Here is an 18317-nt window from a genome sequence, read left to right on the forward strand (position 1 = left end):
TCGGCGTGCTTGCGCAAGCGCAGTCCGAGCTGCTCTTATACCGAGCGAGTGGAGGTTCCGTAGTGCCAGTTCCTGCCGCCGCCGCCTCCTCGCCTCCCTTTAGCGCTCGACCCAGAAGCCCGGACTCTCCATGGCGATGAACTTCAACGCGAAGGAGGAGGTGGACGGGCAGGTCCCCGGGAGCAGCGGCGTGGGGGGAGCCGGGGTCGGGGTCAGCGTGGCCGGTGGGGCCGGAGTCAAGAGCCGAAAGCCCGACAACACCGCCTTCAAGCAGCAGCGCCTGCCGGCCTGGCAGCCCATCCTCACGGCCGGCACCGTCCTGCCCGCCTTCTTCGTCATCGGCCTCATCTTCATCCCCATCGGCATCGGCATCTTCGTCACCTCCAACAACATCCGCGAGTACGAGGTAGGCGGGGGCGGGGGGGCAGGCAATGAGGGGGGTTACCCCACTTTTGGGGGCACGCCCCCCCCTTGTCAGAGGGGGAAGGGGGCAGCCCCCCACTTCTTCGGAGCAAGCGCCGTGGGTGGAATATTATAAGCCAGTGAGTGGCATGGCAACAAGGAAACGAACACACTTTGATTTGGGCTTATATAGAAGCCTTAAAAAGAAAAAGAAATCCTTTAAATGTTTTTCAACTTTATCCCTTTCGACGTGGAAGAAATATGCCGCCCAACTGGATAGGGCAGTTTTTTTCATCATCACAGGTCTGGCACCGTCAAGCACCTTGAAAGAAATAATAAGCACTTGTGGTGATGATGCAGAGAATTTGAGGATGGCGAGGGCACCAGGTAGCGCATCTGTCTCCAACCTGGTGGTCTCTGGGTAGTGTTGGGATACAGCTTCTGTCAGCGCCCAAATATTGTAGACAAGAACCTACGGGTGGTGCCTGATTTGTGGCTGCAGTGTCTGTGGGAACTTGGGCCCGATTCACGTTTTCTGTCATTTTGGGCTGACTTGTCCAGGGTGTAGGTAAAGCCGTTACCTGGGCAGGCATATCATGTGTTCTGTTCCACACCTGTGATGTGTTGGCACACTAGCAGTGCAAGCACCTTGGGCACTGATGAGTTTTATATTACATGGGCATGGGTCAGTGCACGTGTACACTAAACACAAAGAGACGTGTGGGGAACACTTACACAAATACAGTGGTTCCTCGCAAGACGAAAAAATCCGTTCCGCGAGTCTCTTCGTCTAGCGGTTTTTTCGTCTTGCGCAGCAACCCTATTAGCGGATTAGCGCTATTAGCGGTTTAGCGGCTATTAAAGGCTTAGCGGCTAAAAGGCTATTAGCGGCTTAGAAAAAGGGGGGGGGGGAGCGAAAAAAATCGCAAGACTCGCAAGACGTTTTCGTCTTGCGAAGCAAGCCCATAGGGAAATTCATCTTGCAAAGCACATCGAAAAACGGAAAACCCTTTCGTCTAGCGGGTTTTTCGTCTTGCGGGGCACCACTGTAAAGCCTTTACTAACAACCTAAGGCCTGTATAATTCATGGCTCCTAGTTGTTTTATTGATTTGAGAAGTGTGTGAGGTGTATAGGAACTGTCAACTATAGCAACTTCCTGTGGAACAGGGAACCTCCATAAAATTCCATAAAAACTGTTATGGTTGTACTGCCCCCGCCCCCGCTGTTACTCTGAAGAAGAGTTTCAAAGGAAAATGGGTCTTTGAGGGTTAAGTTGGATAGTTTGTAACCATTGTTTGCAGTTCTGGTTTAAGGAAACATATTGGTGGCGTTTCAGAGATTATTTCCAAAATGTAATTGATCCAAGGGATGCAAAAGAACAGAAGTGTTTCCATAAAGCGCATATTGAAGATGGACAAAATGCATACAAATAGAAATGAGCAACAGTGTACATAACTGATGTATTAAATAGAATGCAAAACAAGAGAAAATAAAAACTGCTTCTGCAATTGGATCATAACTTTTTATAAAGGAGCAGTTTTCCCCTCTGCCTTTTCCCCAGACAGGGGAATCTTTGATCTTGCAGAAGTTGCTGAACTTCTGCTGAACTACAGCTATGATCAGCCCTAGGAAGCATGACCAGTGGCCAGGGATGATGGGCCTGGCTGTGAGAGGACAAAGTGGGTGAGTGGGTAAAACCAACAGTGCAAAAGCACTGATGTCAGGAGAGTGCACTCTTTGAAATAAGGGGGGGGGGATACAATTAAGAAGAATTAAAGCCACTTTAAGGGCCACTTAAGACAAATCCTCTTTGTATTTTGATGCAAGTTGAGAAGGAAGGTTTGCCCCCCACAAATAGACACCCAAGAGTGCAAAGTTAAACTATGGAATTTGCTCCCACAAGATATGGGATGTAGTGCTCCCACAAGATGTAGTGATGGCTTGAAGAGAAGATTCAACAAAATCATGGAGGATAGTTGCTACTAGCAACTTTGGCTATGTTCTCCCTCCACTGTCGGAGGTAGTATACTGTTGTAGTCATGTCCTGCTTTTGGACTTCTTGTAGGCATCTAGTTGACCATTATGAAAAGAGGGTGTTGGACTAGATGGGCCTTTGGCCTGATCCAGCAGGACTATTCATGTTCCTGTCCAAGCCACAAAAGCCACACCTTTGGCCCCAATAAAGCTGAAGTATTGTGGGCCAGATGCAGACAGCTGACCAGAACTGTGTCCTAGACCCGCATAAAACCTTTTACATATTACGATAATGGGTGCAGGGCTTCCCCACCTTTTTATTTGGGGTGTGTGTGTAGGTATAATTGAGGGAGAAATGCACAGTGAATGTCTTGGCAAATACCTCCTGATTCTATTCGACAGACTTAGAAACCTATAGGAGTCTTATTTTGTCTTGGACGTAGCTGATCAGTGTATAGTAACAACAACTACATCATTCTGTTTGATTATCTCAAGAACTCACAAATGGTTGCAGTTCTTCCTACTTCTTCCACCCCTAGTTTTCTGTGTGTGTTACTATTAGGCAGGTAGCCCCTATGCACCCAGCGTTATTTCTGCACATTGACATAATTGCAGCCTGAGAAAGGCATTGACAGGTACATACTTTGCTGGCTGCACACAATAATGTTAATTACCATATTTTTCGCTCTATAACACGCACCCGACCATAACACGCACGTAGTTTTTAGAGGAGGAAAATCTGTAGGCATGCCACCCGTAGGCATTCCCTCCATAACATGCACAGACATTTCCCCTTACTTTTTAGGAGGAAAAAAGTAAGTGTTATGGTGCAAAAAATACAGTAGTTCTCTGATATTCTGATTTGAGAGTCTTGTTGTGAGCCTCAAATGGACAGCAGTGTCTTGAGAAATTAGCCCTTGGGCAAACTTCACTCTGCCCAGCGGCTTGCTTAGCATCTTGCAGTGGCTCTTGATTTGGATGCATTTCATCCCATCTCCAGTATTTCCTGCCTGTAGCAATTCATGGGAAAATGTAGAGCTTAGGGGAAGTGGCCTTGCCGCAAAACGGGCACCAAAGCTTCTACTTTTAGAATTGCGAAGGTGACTTGAAATGCAAGAAGTGTTCAGGAAAGGGAAGCAAGACTCTTAAAACCAAACTTGGCATATTGCTTGAAAAAAATGGATGATGGAGAATGCCTCATGAGCTAAAAATACATGGTCCGGAGGAGGGTGGGGTGTAGGTACTATTGGTTCTGTTTTCGATTGGATTGTTGCCACACAAAAAAGGTGGTTTGCTTTCAAGTGACTCCCCCCAAAAATAATCCTTTATCGTAAGATGGGGAAGGGGGTTTAAACAAAATTCCTTTGGTGTGAGGGGCAGTTCAGGTATGATTCTAGACATGCTTGCTTGTATAATGGCATTCTTCTCTGCAAGCTCCCCACCCCCACCCCACTCCAAGTATCCTCAAAATCTGCTTCTGAAGGCCGAGAGACCTTCTGGAGCAGATCTGAGCTGTGCACAGGGATAGGAAAGGGTAGTTGACATGTGCAGTACATGATACAGCCCATAATGAATATGCCAAAGTTGAAGAAAAGATATACAGATGTAGTGGTAGTTTTCTGTCAGTGCAGACTTCAAGTATTGTAATTAATCCAGTCTTTATAGCTTGGGCCTAAACCTGGATACATTGCTAAATGTGCTTTTTTTGTTGTTGCTGCAGCAAGCATACATTATTGCTGTGGCAAACAAACATTTAAAGGGGGAGCATTGCTATGGTATACATTGATGGTTTGTGTGTTAAGAGAGACTATGGAACAACAGTCTCAAAATTCTTTTTTGTAAATTAACCATTCTTTAGGACTAAATACACAGTTGTTTTGCTTCAAACTGAATACATATATAGAAAACAAATAGGGGACAGATCTCATGTGATGTAAGTTCATAATGGTAATCCTGAACAAATACTCTTTATTGGTCTCTAATTAAGGGAGATATTCGTCTTTAAACTCTGAACTTCTTTAAAACCAAAGACAAGGTTGACATGTACTTAATGTCCTCCCTTACTCACTGTGCGCTGTTAATAGCTTTCTAAAAATAAGCACCTTTGTTTCCATGTTTAAGGATACAAAGCAAATCTGTCAATACTGAGATGTTGCTAGCTCCAGTACGGTTACTAAAATGAGAGCTTGTTTTAGATTTGCTTTAGGACAAAAATATAATGGACCATAATCTTGTGTCCAGTACAGCACAGGTTCTCTCCCCACTCTTAGTATCATCATTTAAGCAGAATATCCGTCAATGTTTCTGAAAATACCCACTGCAAATATTTTAAGAGTTTAAGGTGTTAAGGACAAAACGAGGAAGTACCACTGACTTGCTGTTGCATATTGTCCTCTTTTGGTAAAACTTGTTTGTGTAGTTCCTTATTTTCCACTAATAATGTAGCCCTAATATCCACACCAGAAAACAAAAGTGAAGCTTTCATTTTAAATAAATTATGAAATGGTGAGATTTTTGTCAGTACTTCCAAGACTGCAGGTGTGTCGGCTTCCCAGAGAGAAGCATCTTGGGATAAGTGTGAAAATGAAACTTCTTTAAGCCAGGAGTGGGCAACTTGTTCCACATCTTTTCCCTCAAGCTCAGATGCTCCTGTAAAGTCATGAGGTCTGGGAGTTACTCCACTTAAAATGAGAAACTGTTTTGAAGATTTAGACAAGAGGCAGTGAACTGCACCAGAGATCATCCCATTATGAAGTGCCAGCTAAACTGTCTTCCCCAAACTGGGCAGCTATTGAAGTTCCTGCCAATAATTTTGTGGCATTCCCAGGACCAGATAGATAGATAGATAGATAGATAGATAGATAGAACACCTACATTTTCTTATTTATTTTACAGCATATAAACCTTGCTTTCTCATAGAAATCTAAAGAGTGGGGTTGGCTCAAAGCAGGTATCTTTCTGGACATCTGCAGTTTGGTCATGTAGAAACTTAGATTTCTTGTAGTGCCTTCAAGTGTGCTACGGCCTGGATGCCACCACCATAAAATGTCTGCATAGCCAGCCCTCAAAACATAATCCACATTTGATGTATTATCTGATTACTGTAGTCAACAACTTTGGCTTCAGCAGTGAATCAGCTTTCTTTATGTTTGTGGTTTGGTGCTCTTGTATTTTATAGTAAACTTTTTTTTTCCTTTTTTTTTATCTGTCCTTTCTCTGCAGATTGATTATACAGGAACAGAGCCAGGTAGTCCCTGCAACAAGTGTTTAAATGTGTCCTGGAACAATACACCTTCTTGCACGTGCACCATACACTTTACACTGGATCAGCCATTTGAGGTATGTTACCTTAAATGTGTGTATATATGACAAAATAACTGTTTGACTGTCTGTGCTCATGTAAAACTCTTAATTGGAATTCTTTCATACCGGCCTCTTTCCACATTGCAGACTTTCTGCAATACGATATTTATATGGGACATCCTAAAGGTTTTGGGTGGTATTCAGCTAAGTTTTACTCACGGTAGTCCCATTGAATTTGATGACCATGACTAAGTTAGGTTCCTTAATTTCACTTTCTGCGCTGAGTAAAACTTAGTTAAATACTATTCATGGTAAATGAGAATGGTTTGGAAAAAATCTCAACAGCTGGTTTAGTAGTAAGAAGAAATTCAAAATCAAATAAACTAGTGGACATACTGCAGTGGTACTGGAATGTACAGGATACAGCATTATTAACAAAACTTGCTGTAAGACAGTGGTTTTCAGCCAATGTGCTGTGGCACCCTGGGGTGCCTTGAATGATGGTCAGGCAACACTGGCCTCTGTCATTCTTTCTTTCCCTGCCTCCTCTGATGCCCTCTCACGTCTCTGCCTCCCAAAGGCTTGCACAGCCGTTTAGTGCAGCAGCCCTGGCTATAAGCTCTGCAGGCAAATGGTGCCTCTGGGAAGCACCACTTTTTGGGTGGGGGCAGCTCAGAGACCAGGGACAGCAGCAGCTGCTGCCCAGAGGACTCCCAAAGAGAGGAGAGAGGAGAGGAGGCTGAGGGAACACTCCACAAGCGAAGGTGTTTGAAAAAAGTGTGAGAAGCTGCCAGCTCTGCAGGCAAGGGGTGACATAACTCGGTTCCTGTGCCCCACAGGGGGTGCCGCAGAAAGCAAGTAGTTGGTTAAGGGAGCTGTGGACTCAGAAAGGTGGAAAACCTCTGCTCTAAGAGATTGAAGGTGTAATCCTGTCCCACAATCTCCTCCCGCAACCAGATATTCGTTGTAGCATTTGAAAAAGGCTTTTTGTTTCATCTGAAGCCACCATTAACTGTGCACATTGGTGAAGCATCTTAATTTGTGTATTGCAGAGCAACGTGTTTATGTACTATGGACTGTCCAACTTTTACCAAAACCATCGTCGCTATGTGAAGTCTCGGGATGACAGCCAGCTAAATGGAGATAACAATTCTTTACATGTAAGTGAAACTCTTTGCATAGAATGACATCGTTTCTGGATTCTGATACTTAAAACACAATAGCTTTTCAAATATTAAAGGGAAAATGCACAGATTGTCATTTGGTGTCTTTTTTATGTAGTCATAATTGAACGCTACGTAGGCTTCGCTATTTGACTCCTGTCCACCATCCATTCCCTCTCTCTGTGCTAAATAAGCCTGCACAAGGTCCCACTTATATCACTGAGAAAGCTTAAGAGCTGCAGGTGGGGAAAAACCTGATGGAAGGCAACATTGTCATTCACTCCTGTGCTCTCCAGTGAAATCTTGAACTGTAGTGGGCGAAGAGCCCCCTTCCACTGAGAATCCATATGATGGGAACCATCCTGTGTGTTCAATTGATCCCTTGAGGGGTTTTTTAAATCATTTTCAGTTGACCTTAAATAACAAGTTAGGCTGTTTTGGGGCGCTGTATCTGTCTGTTGCCTAGTATACTATACCTGATGTGTAGAAACTACTTCATAACGCTTGCTTTTACATTAATTACAGCAGTCCAGACTCCCTCTATCTTAAGGCATACCCTGTTAGCTTCTTATTGGGCAAACTCTTCCTTATTGGTCTTTGAAAGTATTTCCATGCACTCTTTCTTGGAGTGTGCTTGAGAGAACCTCTTACCGCTGGGTGCTAAGCTTGGCTGCTACTGTAACTCCTTGGTTCCTTTGGCATCTGATGAAAAGGAAACGGGAGCATTCTAAGCCTCACTGACTGTCCAAGCTGTTATTTTATTCAATAAGCTGATGATAGATTTATAGAAGCAGTTGGCTATAACAATTTTATATCTACTTTAAAGATTTTCGGAGTGGATAGTTTGTTTTACTACCGTTTGAATGTTAGTTTTTAAAGTTTTATTTATATATTGTCTTGTGATTGATGTTTATCATAGCTAGGGAAGATACAAATGTCCAAATAAAGAAATTGCTTGCTGGGTGTGGGCAGGAAATAGTGCTATTTTTTAATGAGTATCCAGATGCTATTCTCCCTTCTTGGTAATGAGTAGCTACAGCAAAGGACACTTGGGAGAGTGTCAACTCTCTCTCTCTCTCTCTCTCTCTCTCTCTCTCTAACTGTGATGAGATTGTAGGCTACTCAATGTGTCCTTCACAGAGCAAGAATTACGTGTGATTAGATAGCTATAAAAAGATTAGGCAAAGGGGGAACAATGCACTTGCATAACCTCATTCTGCCATGCAGACTGAAGCTGATGTGGGCTGTGTGTGCTTTGGGTGTGTTTAGAAGTGGAGCACCCTCTTTTAAGATGTCATGTTACAGCCACAATTCAGAGAGATTACATTCTCAGATTAGAAGATAAATGCCTGTTTTCTCTTATTTACTAGAAACAAATAGCTCAAATTAAAATTGATCATTACCTCTGTAATCATTATTTTGGTTACTTGTAGTCAAGCAGCAAGATGTGAATTCCCTGAAAGTGTAAACATTGTTCAGCTTTTACAGTGTTTGATATACTATTAGTGTGTCCAACTGCTTTCTCTGTAACTTGTGGTTACATTAATTTCTTTCCACCTTGCATCCAAGAATCACAGGGCAGTTTACAATATAAAAACACAAAAAACTTGCCTTCCCAATTGCAATACCCTTCCTAGTCTTCCTTCCAGATCTATCCTTAAATCACCAACGATGAAACCCTATTGCACCACATTGGCTTTCTCTTTTGTAACTTTATTTATCTTGCAGAACTGGGACTTGTAGCGTTAATTGCAGGCAACTGCTGACTGAATGCTTTATAGTTGTTGGCGTGTTTGCCAAAGCATTTCGTCCCGTAACTTGAAACCGTATTTTTTATTTTATTTTTTTGCAATGGAAAGTAGGAGGAAGGCTTGTTGTGGTATCGGTTAGGCAGCCTGATGTGTCAATTATAGTTCTGACTAGTGTGTAATCAAGACTGACTTTTCTTTTCTTTTTTACCAATTAGCACCCCAGTAAGGAATGTGAGCCTTACCGCACCAGTGGGGACAAGCCTATTGCTCCTTGTGGCGCTATTGCCAACAGCATGTTTAATGGTATGATTTTGTGTTGGATTTTGAATAAAAGCAAGGAGATATCTATTAAGCTGTCACACTTTCTATCAACATTGTATGCACATAGATGCACCTGAAGGGAGCACTGTACATTCCCCCAATCCAGTAGTACACCTAGAAGCCTTGTCCACAGCAGTTAGATTTCTTAAGCGTTTACACATCTTATGGCAGGAGCGGTCATAGCTCCATGCGCCTTATCCCAGGTCCAGTGCCTGACCCCTCCAGGTTGGGTTGGGTAAGGCTCCTGACCGAAGCCCTAGAGTGCTGCTGCCAATCACCGCAGACAGTGCTGAGCTAGCGGGACCAATGCTCTGACTTGCTAGAAGGCAGCTTCCTAAAAATGGCTGCCATGCTAATTTCAGTAAACCAGTTGGCTCAGTTATGTGTCACACTGAGGCTTCTGGGACATGCCAGTAGCCCATGATGAGGGAGGGCCTTTAGACTGGGCTGACAGTCTATATTAGCTTTAAGTTATGAGTGTGTGCGTATGTGTAAATAAAGACATGCCATTGCTTGTTGTTGTTGTTTTACAAAGTTGTATATTCTGTGCTTATGCACCTTGAAATAGCATCTACATGCAGAATTTGATGTCTTATCTGAACACTTAGGTCTTGTATATGATGCATTGAAGCTTTTGGATACAGCAGGCATGGAATGTGAAAATGAACCTTGAAAGTGATGCACGTCTATTTGTGTTTCCTTCTAGATACATTGACACTGTTTCGTATTGACCGTAATGAAACCAAATATATACGTATTCCTTTGACTAAACAAGGCATTGCCTGGTGGACAGACAAAAATGTGAAATTCAGGAATCCTACTGGACCTACAAAGGATCTGGCAATACTTTTCCAAGGTAAAATGATAACACAATGAACTGACCCATGTACGAGAGAACATAAAGACTCCGATCTGGATCAAGACCTTCCTGGGAAGGTATTGTGGAGGCTGAAGTAGAAATTGAATTATTTTTCCAGAAAAATAATAAACGAGCCAATTCTCAGTTTATGTGGGGGTTACAATCCAAGAATAGAGCATAAAGCCAAAATTGCATATAGTCAAAACATATTAGGTTCAGTTGTGGGTGGGATTGCCAAAGTCTTTTTTCCTCCAGGTGATGGTCCCCTTTCTGCCCCCTTCTTAATTTTTAAAAGAAAATTTCCTGAGCTCATAAAGCTGAAGGCACGCAAATTAAATGCATCTAAGTTGTGAGTTATCTGTAATGTTTTGAATGGGATACACTGTATTGATTAGTACAAGTTGTTGGGGAAACTGTAAACAAAAGTTAGATGTACATTCTTGTGTGCTAGCTCATTTACGGGTTTGCTTTGCTTGATTCTCTCTCCTTCCAAATGTCCAAAATTTCTATTCAAACAGTTTCTTACTAGCTTTCTTCTTGTTCTGCTAATATATTCATGCCTCTTGTCTCTCTCAACCCCACTCCCAAATTATTTCTTAGCAACTATGCTTGCGTTTGATTGCTTGGCTGTGTTCCCCAAGATGCATGTTTTCTAATAAAAATCATAATCTCATATTAGTGCTTTGCATTTTTGTTTTTAAGGCACAGCAAAACCTGTCAACTGGCCCAAACCAGTGTATGAGCTAGACAAGGATGCAGACAACAATGGATTCATCAATGAAGACTTCATTGTGTGGATGCGTACTGCAGCGCTGCCTACATTTCGGAAGCTATATCGCCTTATAGAGAGACCAGATAACTTACGGCCTACTCTACCAGCTGGGAATTATTCCTTGGAAATAGAATACAGTATCCTTTTATTAAAAGGTCTAAGAAATTGCAGTCAGTAAACCTTGTACAGTCATATCTCAGGTTGAAGTTGCTTCAGGTTGAGTGCTTTTGGGTTACGCTCCGCAGCGACCCGGAAGTAACGGAACGCGCGGAAGCTCAAAATGACGTCACGCGCGGAAGCGGCAAATCACAACCTGCGCAGACGTGCAGTGAGGTACCACTGTAATCGTCTTTTATTGAATTTTCTTGTAAACCTTGAAGTCATTAAATAGGTGACTGTTGGTAGCATAGCAGGCTGATAAGAATCATTTTAGGGCTGAATGAAAAATCTGCAAAGGTCACAGGAGCATGCACAAAATTGTCTCAGTCTGCTTATTATTATTTTTAAAAGGTGCATTGACTGTTGGGTTGGCTGATCTGTGGCCCTTGCCTTCATGTCAGACATCCCCTGCAAGTAATCAGTTCAAACCTCTGGCCAGAAGCACCTGTCCCTCCCTTGGCATCCTGCGTGGAGAGGGGAGAGAAGGATGTGCCCCCTGCACTCACTTTTTTTACTTCTGGTCCCATCCCCCCCCCAAGGGAATATAGTTTTCTACACACCCCAAATAGAATGCAGTTGCTGTGTATAATTCTCACACCTTGTGATATTTACCAAGAATTAGGTCAAACATAAGGTCCTTTTGGGGCTAATTACTGGTTCTTGTGCTGGTTTCCTACCAAGTCAAAACCCATGGGGGTTTTCTTTGATAAATTCTGCATGTGGCTTTTGGAATAGGAGGTCTGGCCATCTATCTTCATGCAAAAAACAACAGCAATAAAAAACCTTCAAAAGTAAAGAGACACATAGCTTCATTGCTGCTTTAACAATAGTCATGGTTCGGATATTATCTACATCTTTGGTAGCCCCCTCTGCCCGTTGGTTTCCTTGTCTTGAAACTTCTTCAGCCAGTAGCCTTGTCTCTGAGTTATTTGCTTCCCAGGTGTGATTTTTTTGTTGGCTCATATTTCAAGTAATAAAGTGTCCCCTGGCTATCAAGCCTTGACTACGATACAGCATGTTCTTCAGAACACTTGCTGTTTGTTTTTAAGTAATGCAATCTCCTTCCTTTGTGCCAATATGAAGCTTTCTTGTTAGCACTGTGACGCCAGTCATTGTTGGCGAATGTTTTTCCTATACCCGAATCAGATTATCCTGTGCATAGCTTTGACGGGCGAAAACGGATGATCTTGAGCACCATTTCGTGGATGGGGGGCAAGAATCCGTTTCTGGGAATCGCCTACATCACCGTCGGCTCCATTTGCTTTTTCCTTGGAGTAGTGCTGCTAATCATTCATCACAAGTACGGGAACCGGAACAACAGCGCAGACATTCCCAATTAATCCCGCCTCTCCAAACCACATGTACTGCATGTGCATCAAGGCCAGTCCAGAGCGGACACAGCTTTGGAAAGCTCTATCCCTGGTATATATATAAAAAAGTTGCTTCTGACACAGAATGCATAAGTATATATGAAGCCTTTTGTTTTCCCTTACGGTGGATTAACTTGAAGATAATGGCTATAAAAAGTTACCTGTGTAAAACAGTGCTGCCTAGAGGACTTTTTGAGGCTTGGCCTCTGGCTGGACAGGTGCCATGATGCGCATTTAGTCTTTCCTCACCTAATGCATCTGCTGCTTGTGTGCTTTGTAACATGTCCATACCGTGTATAGACTGCCTGGCGAGAACGTGTTTAGGATAGAGTAGCTTCACGTTTCAAGGATGTCAGGTGTGCTGGTGCTTTTGGAAGGAGAAGAGGCCTGCCTGGTTTGTTGTTTGGTTTTTTTTGTCACGCATGGTGCGCATGGGCTTTTGTGTTCGCGGCTGAAATGTTTGCTGTATTCAACCTGTGCAATTTGTTCTCTGAGCCCAGCTTCATGTTCAAGCTTCACCGTATGTTCCAACAGGTGTGCTTGCCATGTGAACGTGTGCAGCAGCAAAAGGCTTCTTCATTACATTAAAGCCGCTTTTCCCCCACACGGAAACAACCGCTGCCTGTGCAAGTCTTGCTTTAAATTCTTCCGCGTGCAGCTCTGTTCTGTGCCCAGCACCTAGTGTGGTCCAAAACTCTTAGCGTGGCTCCTACAGAAATGAAGAGCTTCTGTCTCAAAGGCAGGAACAGCTGCCTGTATCGGTACAGAAATGTTCATCTCTGGTTAAAAGCAAGGGTTCGACCCCGTTTAACATTCCTAATGGGGGAAGAAGCATTAAATTTAATTCAGAAGGTGCTTGAGCTCCTTAATTCAAGTACTTGAGGGTCAGCGAAAGAAACTTGAAGTGTCCTGCAAGTCTGTTACAGCTTGCTTGCGGTGGGGTGTGGGGGACGTCCCCTTCTTGCAAATTTTCACTGAAGTCTTTCCAGATTGTAAGAACCCAGCCCGTTGATCTTAAATTATTAAATTGCTATGTATATGGAAGTTGTTTTACGTGAAACTGATTTGTCAATCTGAATATTTGCTATTGAATAAATGCTGTCATTTGTTTTATGAAACAATCCTTTAGCAGAAGTGTCTCAGTTTTGGGTGGCAGTCATGAAAACTTTCAAGAGGACTTGAAAAGGGATAATGCAAAAACCTCATGCCTTTGATCCTTTTTGGAACCAGAAAAATACAGGAACGTTAAGTGCAGAAATAATTCTGTAGAAGGATTTTGAAAGCTGAGATCACTCAGTTGGAGGCACAGTAGAATTCATTTCCTAGAAAACCAAGTGATTCACAAATATGTAGTCAGTTGTGTTAGTTTACACTACTTCTTTCCTTAAATACACACACTTCCTTGCCAAATTGAATCTTACATACACCAGACTTGTATGTTTGCTATAATGTGTAAATTGAATGCCAGATTTGCTGTAAATACTTGGCAGTGGCTGCCTATGAACTTAATTGTCTAGAACATGCATTCCAATTACTGTAGGGATTTAATAGGAATTGGTTTAATCTGAACCAGTAGAACTAAAACACCCTTGAATTCCGTTGATTTAGATCACATTATGAAAAGCTATCTGAGACTTTTTTAACCAGAGGGGTTTTCCCTGTTCCAAACTCAACACTCCTTAATGAGATACCTATTTTATTTATTTAAGCATTTGCTACTTGCCCATCAACCATCTCCTCAACATTGTTTACCCTCTGCCCATTAAAAACATTTAACAATCCAAAGTTAGAACAGTGAGATCAATACAAATTACCACTTAAAAATCAATGCAAGCAGCATAATTCCTTCTAAAAATGAGTTTTAAAAACAGCTGACAATTGGTTTATTTTAGCCCTTGGAACAAACATAGTCCTAAAAAGCCTGGGAAAATAAAAAGGTCATCTGGCACTGCAAATAATTTGGTGTAGGCATTAGACAAACCTTGCTAGTGAGAGCATTCCATAACTGGGGCTGCCACCACCCAAAAGGGTATCTTCTTGGTAGATTCCTGCCTCACCTCATTTGATGGGAGGTGCTGGAGAAGGGCCTCTGGTAAACATCTGAAGGTCCAGAGAGGTATGTATGAAAGACAATCCTTCAGAAAACCTGACTAAGCTGTATCTCAGGTCTGTTCTCCTTGAAAACAGTGATGTAGACAGAGCGTGTCTACCCAGTTTGCACCAGTTTACCCCAGTGCCTTAAAACTTGCTGTCATGTTAATATAATCTCAGCTTCAGTGTTGGATCATGCCTAACTCCAGTGATCCTTTTCTGTACCTGCCAAAATCTGCAGCTGTCTCAAACATCCCTACTGAAAAGCTACTGGCTGGCTTAACCCAGTAATAATAGCAATGGCAAAGCTCACCTGGGGTAGCTCAGTTGGTAGTGCAGGAGATGCTTAATCTCAGGGCTGTGGGTTTAGTCCCACGTTGGGCAAAAAGATTCCTGTGTTGGGGGTGGACTAGATGATCCTTATGGTCCCTTCCAACTCTACAGTTCCAGGAAGGCAAATTCTGAGACATATTATACATAAAGTGGTTTGGAATATAGATCAAGAGCTTTTTAGCTCTAGAACAAGGCTGTAAGATGAACTGCTAAATTTGGCAAAGAAAAACCTCACTGGAACGAATTTGCTAGCAGCTGACTTTCCTATTTCACGTTGACTACATCTGACTACAGCCACCTCCTGAGAGTTATTCCTAGACAAAGCTGGGAAGGGTTAGGGTTCTTCTGCTGTCACCTGTCCAACAAGAACAGGGCTTGGTTAAACAGGTACGGTGATTTGGCATCTGTTTCTCCATGACTGGTGTACTTTGTCACTTGTTTCCTGTTTAACAACATGCCACTGTTAAAGCAGATTTAACTTGGGTTATCCAGTTAGTCTTTTACAGAGCAGAATTACTGTGTGTTGCACAAGCAGGTTATTGTTCTTGTCACAGAAATATTGCTCAGCAGTTAGTCAAATGATTTCTTTCCAAATTTCCTGCTATCCAGCATTTAATCTTGCTCCAACACAAAGCATTGCTGTTCATGGCAAGTAACTGCAGTATAATACTTACTTCTTTCCGAGTCTTGTGTTTGCTTCACATATGGGGAAGAAAAAACTTAGAAGACAATCCAGAAACCCAACTTCCAGTAACTCTGTTGCAGACTATGGGCTTAATTAACATTTAAGCTCAAAAGTCTGTTAGTGTTGTGGCACTGGTGTCTTTAAAGCAGCAAATTACATAAGAGCTGTCATTCTAATTTGTTGTACCTTCTGTAGAAAAGATGAATAACAAGTTCCCTGCTCTAGTTTTAAGAGAGACTGAGGTTAATTTAGGATTACCTTTGTTCATTTGAAACAGACGCAGCTGCTTGAATTGGTAAGTTCCTCATACTTTCATCTGAAAGGTTTTGGGATTTTAGTGGATGGAAATCAAGACAAAAGGCTTGAATGAAGCAATGTGAGATATGATTATTTTAGAGACTAAGGTACTAGTTGATTTTGTTCTTTGTAATTAGAGTCAACTGTTAAGTAAAGATTTTTAAGAGTTCTAATTGGCTGCTGATCTAATTGGCTCCATTGTTTGGCTGTTTTTAAGCAAGTACCTTAGAAGGAAAAATACAATTAAGAGTTGCCTATCTTCAACTGCATGTGGCTGCCCCCCTCCCCCTGAGGTGTACAATGTTCTTGCTAACAAATGATTAGCCCTGGTTTCTTCTTCCTATTTCTATGCTGTGAATTTTTCACCATGTCTGCAGTTGGTACTAACCACAACTCCAGGTGTTCTTAGCTACCGTTGTGCATAAATGTGTTACTCATGAGAACTGTACAGTCAGCACATGGGTCCTAAAGGCACTGCTTATGCCCTAATGAGAGGCAGGCTGTTGTCTTCAAATCATGAAGATAATCATTATAGCAAGTGTTCCTGGATTCTCTTCAGAGAATCAGTTTCCTTTCCATTTCATTCTAAATTAACATCCATTGAAACCCTAAAATGTTCTGTGAAGTCAAAATAAAACTACCAGACCTACAAAAGTAGTTTTCATTTTTATATCAGAAATAATTTAATGGTCAGAGCAAAAAAATAAAAGTACAAAGATGAATTTATTATGTTGAATAGCACATCAGACAGCATGTGAGTGATAACTAGAAGCAATTTGCATTTGCTGGGAGAAGTCAGTTTTTAAAAGTCTACTAATTTCTTCATACCAAGCATTACTTAGGAAAATAGTAATATGAAAAGAGATTCATAACAGTAACTAGCATATTCATATAACAGGATATGGGAAAATAAACCCACCAATGAGGTTATATATTTTTATTGGCGGGAGTTTAACCCCAGTAAAAGGATCATATCACCTGTTTTGTTTACACTAATGGTAGTGTAATGTCACAACATTCAAAATGTATTTCAAGTTGTGTTAGTAATGATGCTTGTTAACAGTAATTAGGGACAATTTGTCATGCAAATAATTAGTAGTAAGTTCCAGGAAACTATGCCATTGTAAGGCCTCTTCTTTGAGCATTGCTGAACTAAAATTAAACAGCAACAAACCTTGTCAAACTTGCATGATGACAAAGATATAACAAATAGCCCTGATTATATGGGTCCAACATGATGGTGGCTGCCTCTTTTCTTCATCCCACTACAGCCTCCCCACTTTCTCCCCCTCAGGCTCGGGAGAGACAATCCTAAATAAGCGAGTGAGTAAGTAAGCAAGTAAAGAAAGAAAGAAAGATGGATGGATTTGGACATTCTTCCAATGAGTAAGTTGAAGTGAGAGTTGTACCTACTCACACAAATATGGCTCTAAGCCCTCATGTTCCAAGTCTACCTAATAATGCATCTCCAACTTGCCTAGGAATTATGGGCCCCAATACATAACCCTTCTAACGTGACTACACTTACCTTTTGACATGACAGCAGTGGCAACTTGCTGCCCTCTTTTGTAGGCTCTTTAGTGATAGGTGCACATCAGTGTTGCTTTTGAATAGGAGCCAAGTATGTATCTCATCTGCGGTGGCTGCCCACTGTTTTAATTTAATATAGATATGAAATGGGGCATTGCATTTTGGATCATTTAAAATGGCAGCCAACCACTGCCATTGCTGCCAAGCTTGGGGCTCTCAGGCAGTGCCAAACCACTGGCACCAGGTCAGGTGCAAAAGTAGACTCTTCTGAAGACTGAGAGCTGGTCAGATGTTGCATCTACTAGTAGGTCATTTGGGAAAACCCCAGAGGAAAGAAGCTAGAACAAGGAAACACTTTTATCTAAAGTTCCATACAAGAAATTGCTCAAACTAAGTCAAACAATATCATTCTTCTAGGCTAAAGGAGACTGTGGTTCTCCAGATGTTGAATTTCAACTCCCATCTGTCCCAGCTAGCATGGCCAGGGATGATAGGTGCTGTAGTCTTTAGTGTGCTAATGTTTTCTTTGTTAAAGCCAGCTGCAGCAAAATCTCAATTATTGGTTTTTATACTTTGGTTATTTTACACTTTCATTTTAGTGCCCTTGTTTATTGTTTTTTATTTATCCTTTACTGTGTTACCTCGGGCTACATACGCTTCAGATTACAGACTCCGCTAACCCAGAAACAGTACCTCAGGTTAAGAACTTTGCTTCAGGATGAGAACAGAAATCGCGCGGCGGCAGCACGGGAGGCCCCATTAGCTAAAGTGGTGCTTCAGGTTAAGAACAGTTGCAGGTTAAGATGGACCTCTGGAACGAATTAAGTTCTTAACCCGAGGTACCACTGTATTGTTAACTGCCCAGGCCCCATTGTAAGGTGGGTGGTGTACAGATCATAAATAGGAAACAACAGTTTCCCAATTGCTGGAAAGTTGCTAGTTCCCCTTCACCGTCTTAGGCTGTAGGATTCCACAAACCAAATAAGGATGGAAAGTTACGTGACTCTGGTGTGGGCAATGGCAAAAGTAGAATAAGGGGTTGCTAACAATTACTGAGATAATGTGAAGTGCCTCAAACAATTGCCCTCTCTAGTTGCTTATTGAAAAACACTCTGGGCTTAGAAATTTTCCAGTGAGGGTGCACTGGAACTATCCAGTAGTCTGAAGTGGAAGTTCTGTGTGTTCAATGTCCTCTTCTTGGGAGCAATCGCCTGCATCGGAGCCAGCCAGGTAGCTGCTTGGCTTGCCTGGAGCAATCTCCCTGCAGCTGGACCTGTGGCAGGCCAGAAGGATTTCACAATTTGTC

General features: G+C 42.2%; 1 protein-coding gene across 1 annotated transcript; it reads left to right on the top strand.

Moving 5' to 3' along the window:
- Nucleotides 1-2: 2 nt before the first annotated feature.
- On the top strand, nt 3-13196 carry TMEM30A (transmembrane protein 30A). The gene is made up of 7 exons (XM_082218496.1): nt 3-406; nt 5600-5716; nt 6733-6840; nt 8810-8897; nt 9622-9771; nt 10477-10683; nt 11852-13196. Exons 1-7 carry the CDS (start codon nt 131-133, stop codon nt 12043-12045), a joined length of 1140 nt encoding a protein of 379 aa, XP_082074622.1. The 5' UTR covers nt 3-130; the 3' UTR covers nt 12046-13196.
- Nucleotides 13197-18317: the final 5121 nt, after the last annotated feature.

The sequence above is a fragment of the Podarcis vaucheri genome (genome assembly GCF_965113315.1).
Source record: "Podarcis vaucheri genome assembly, chromosome: 3".
In the NCBI taxonomy this organism is placed as follows: Eukaryota; Metazoa; Chordata; class Lepidosauria; order Squamata; family Lacertidae; genus Podarcis; species Podarcis vaucheri.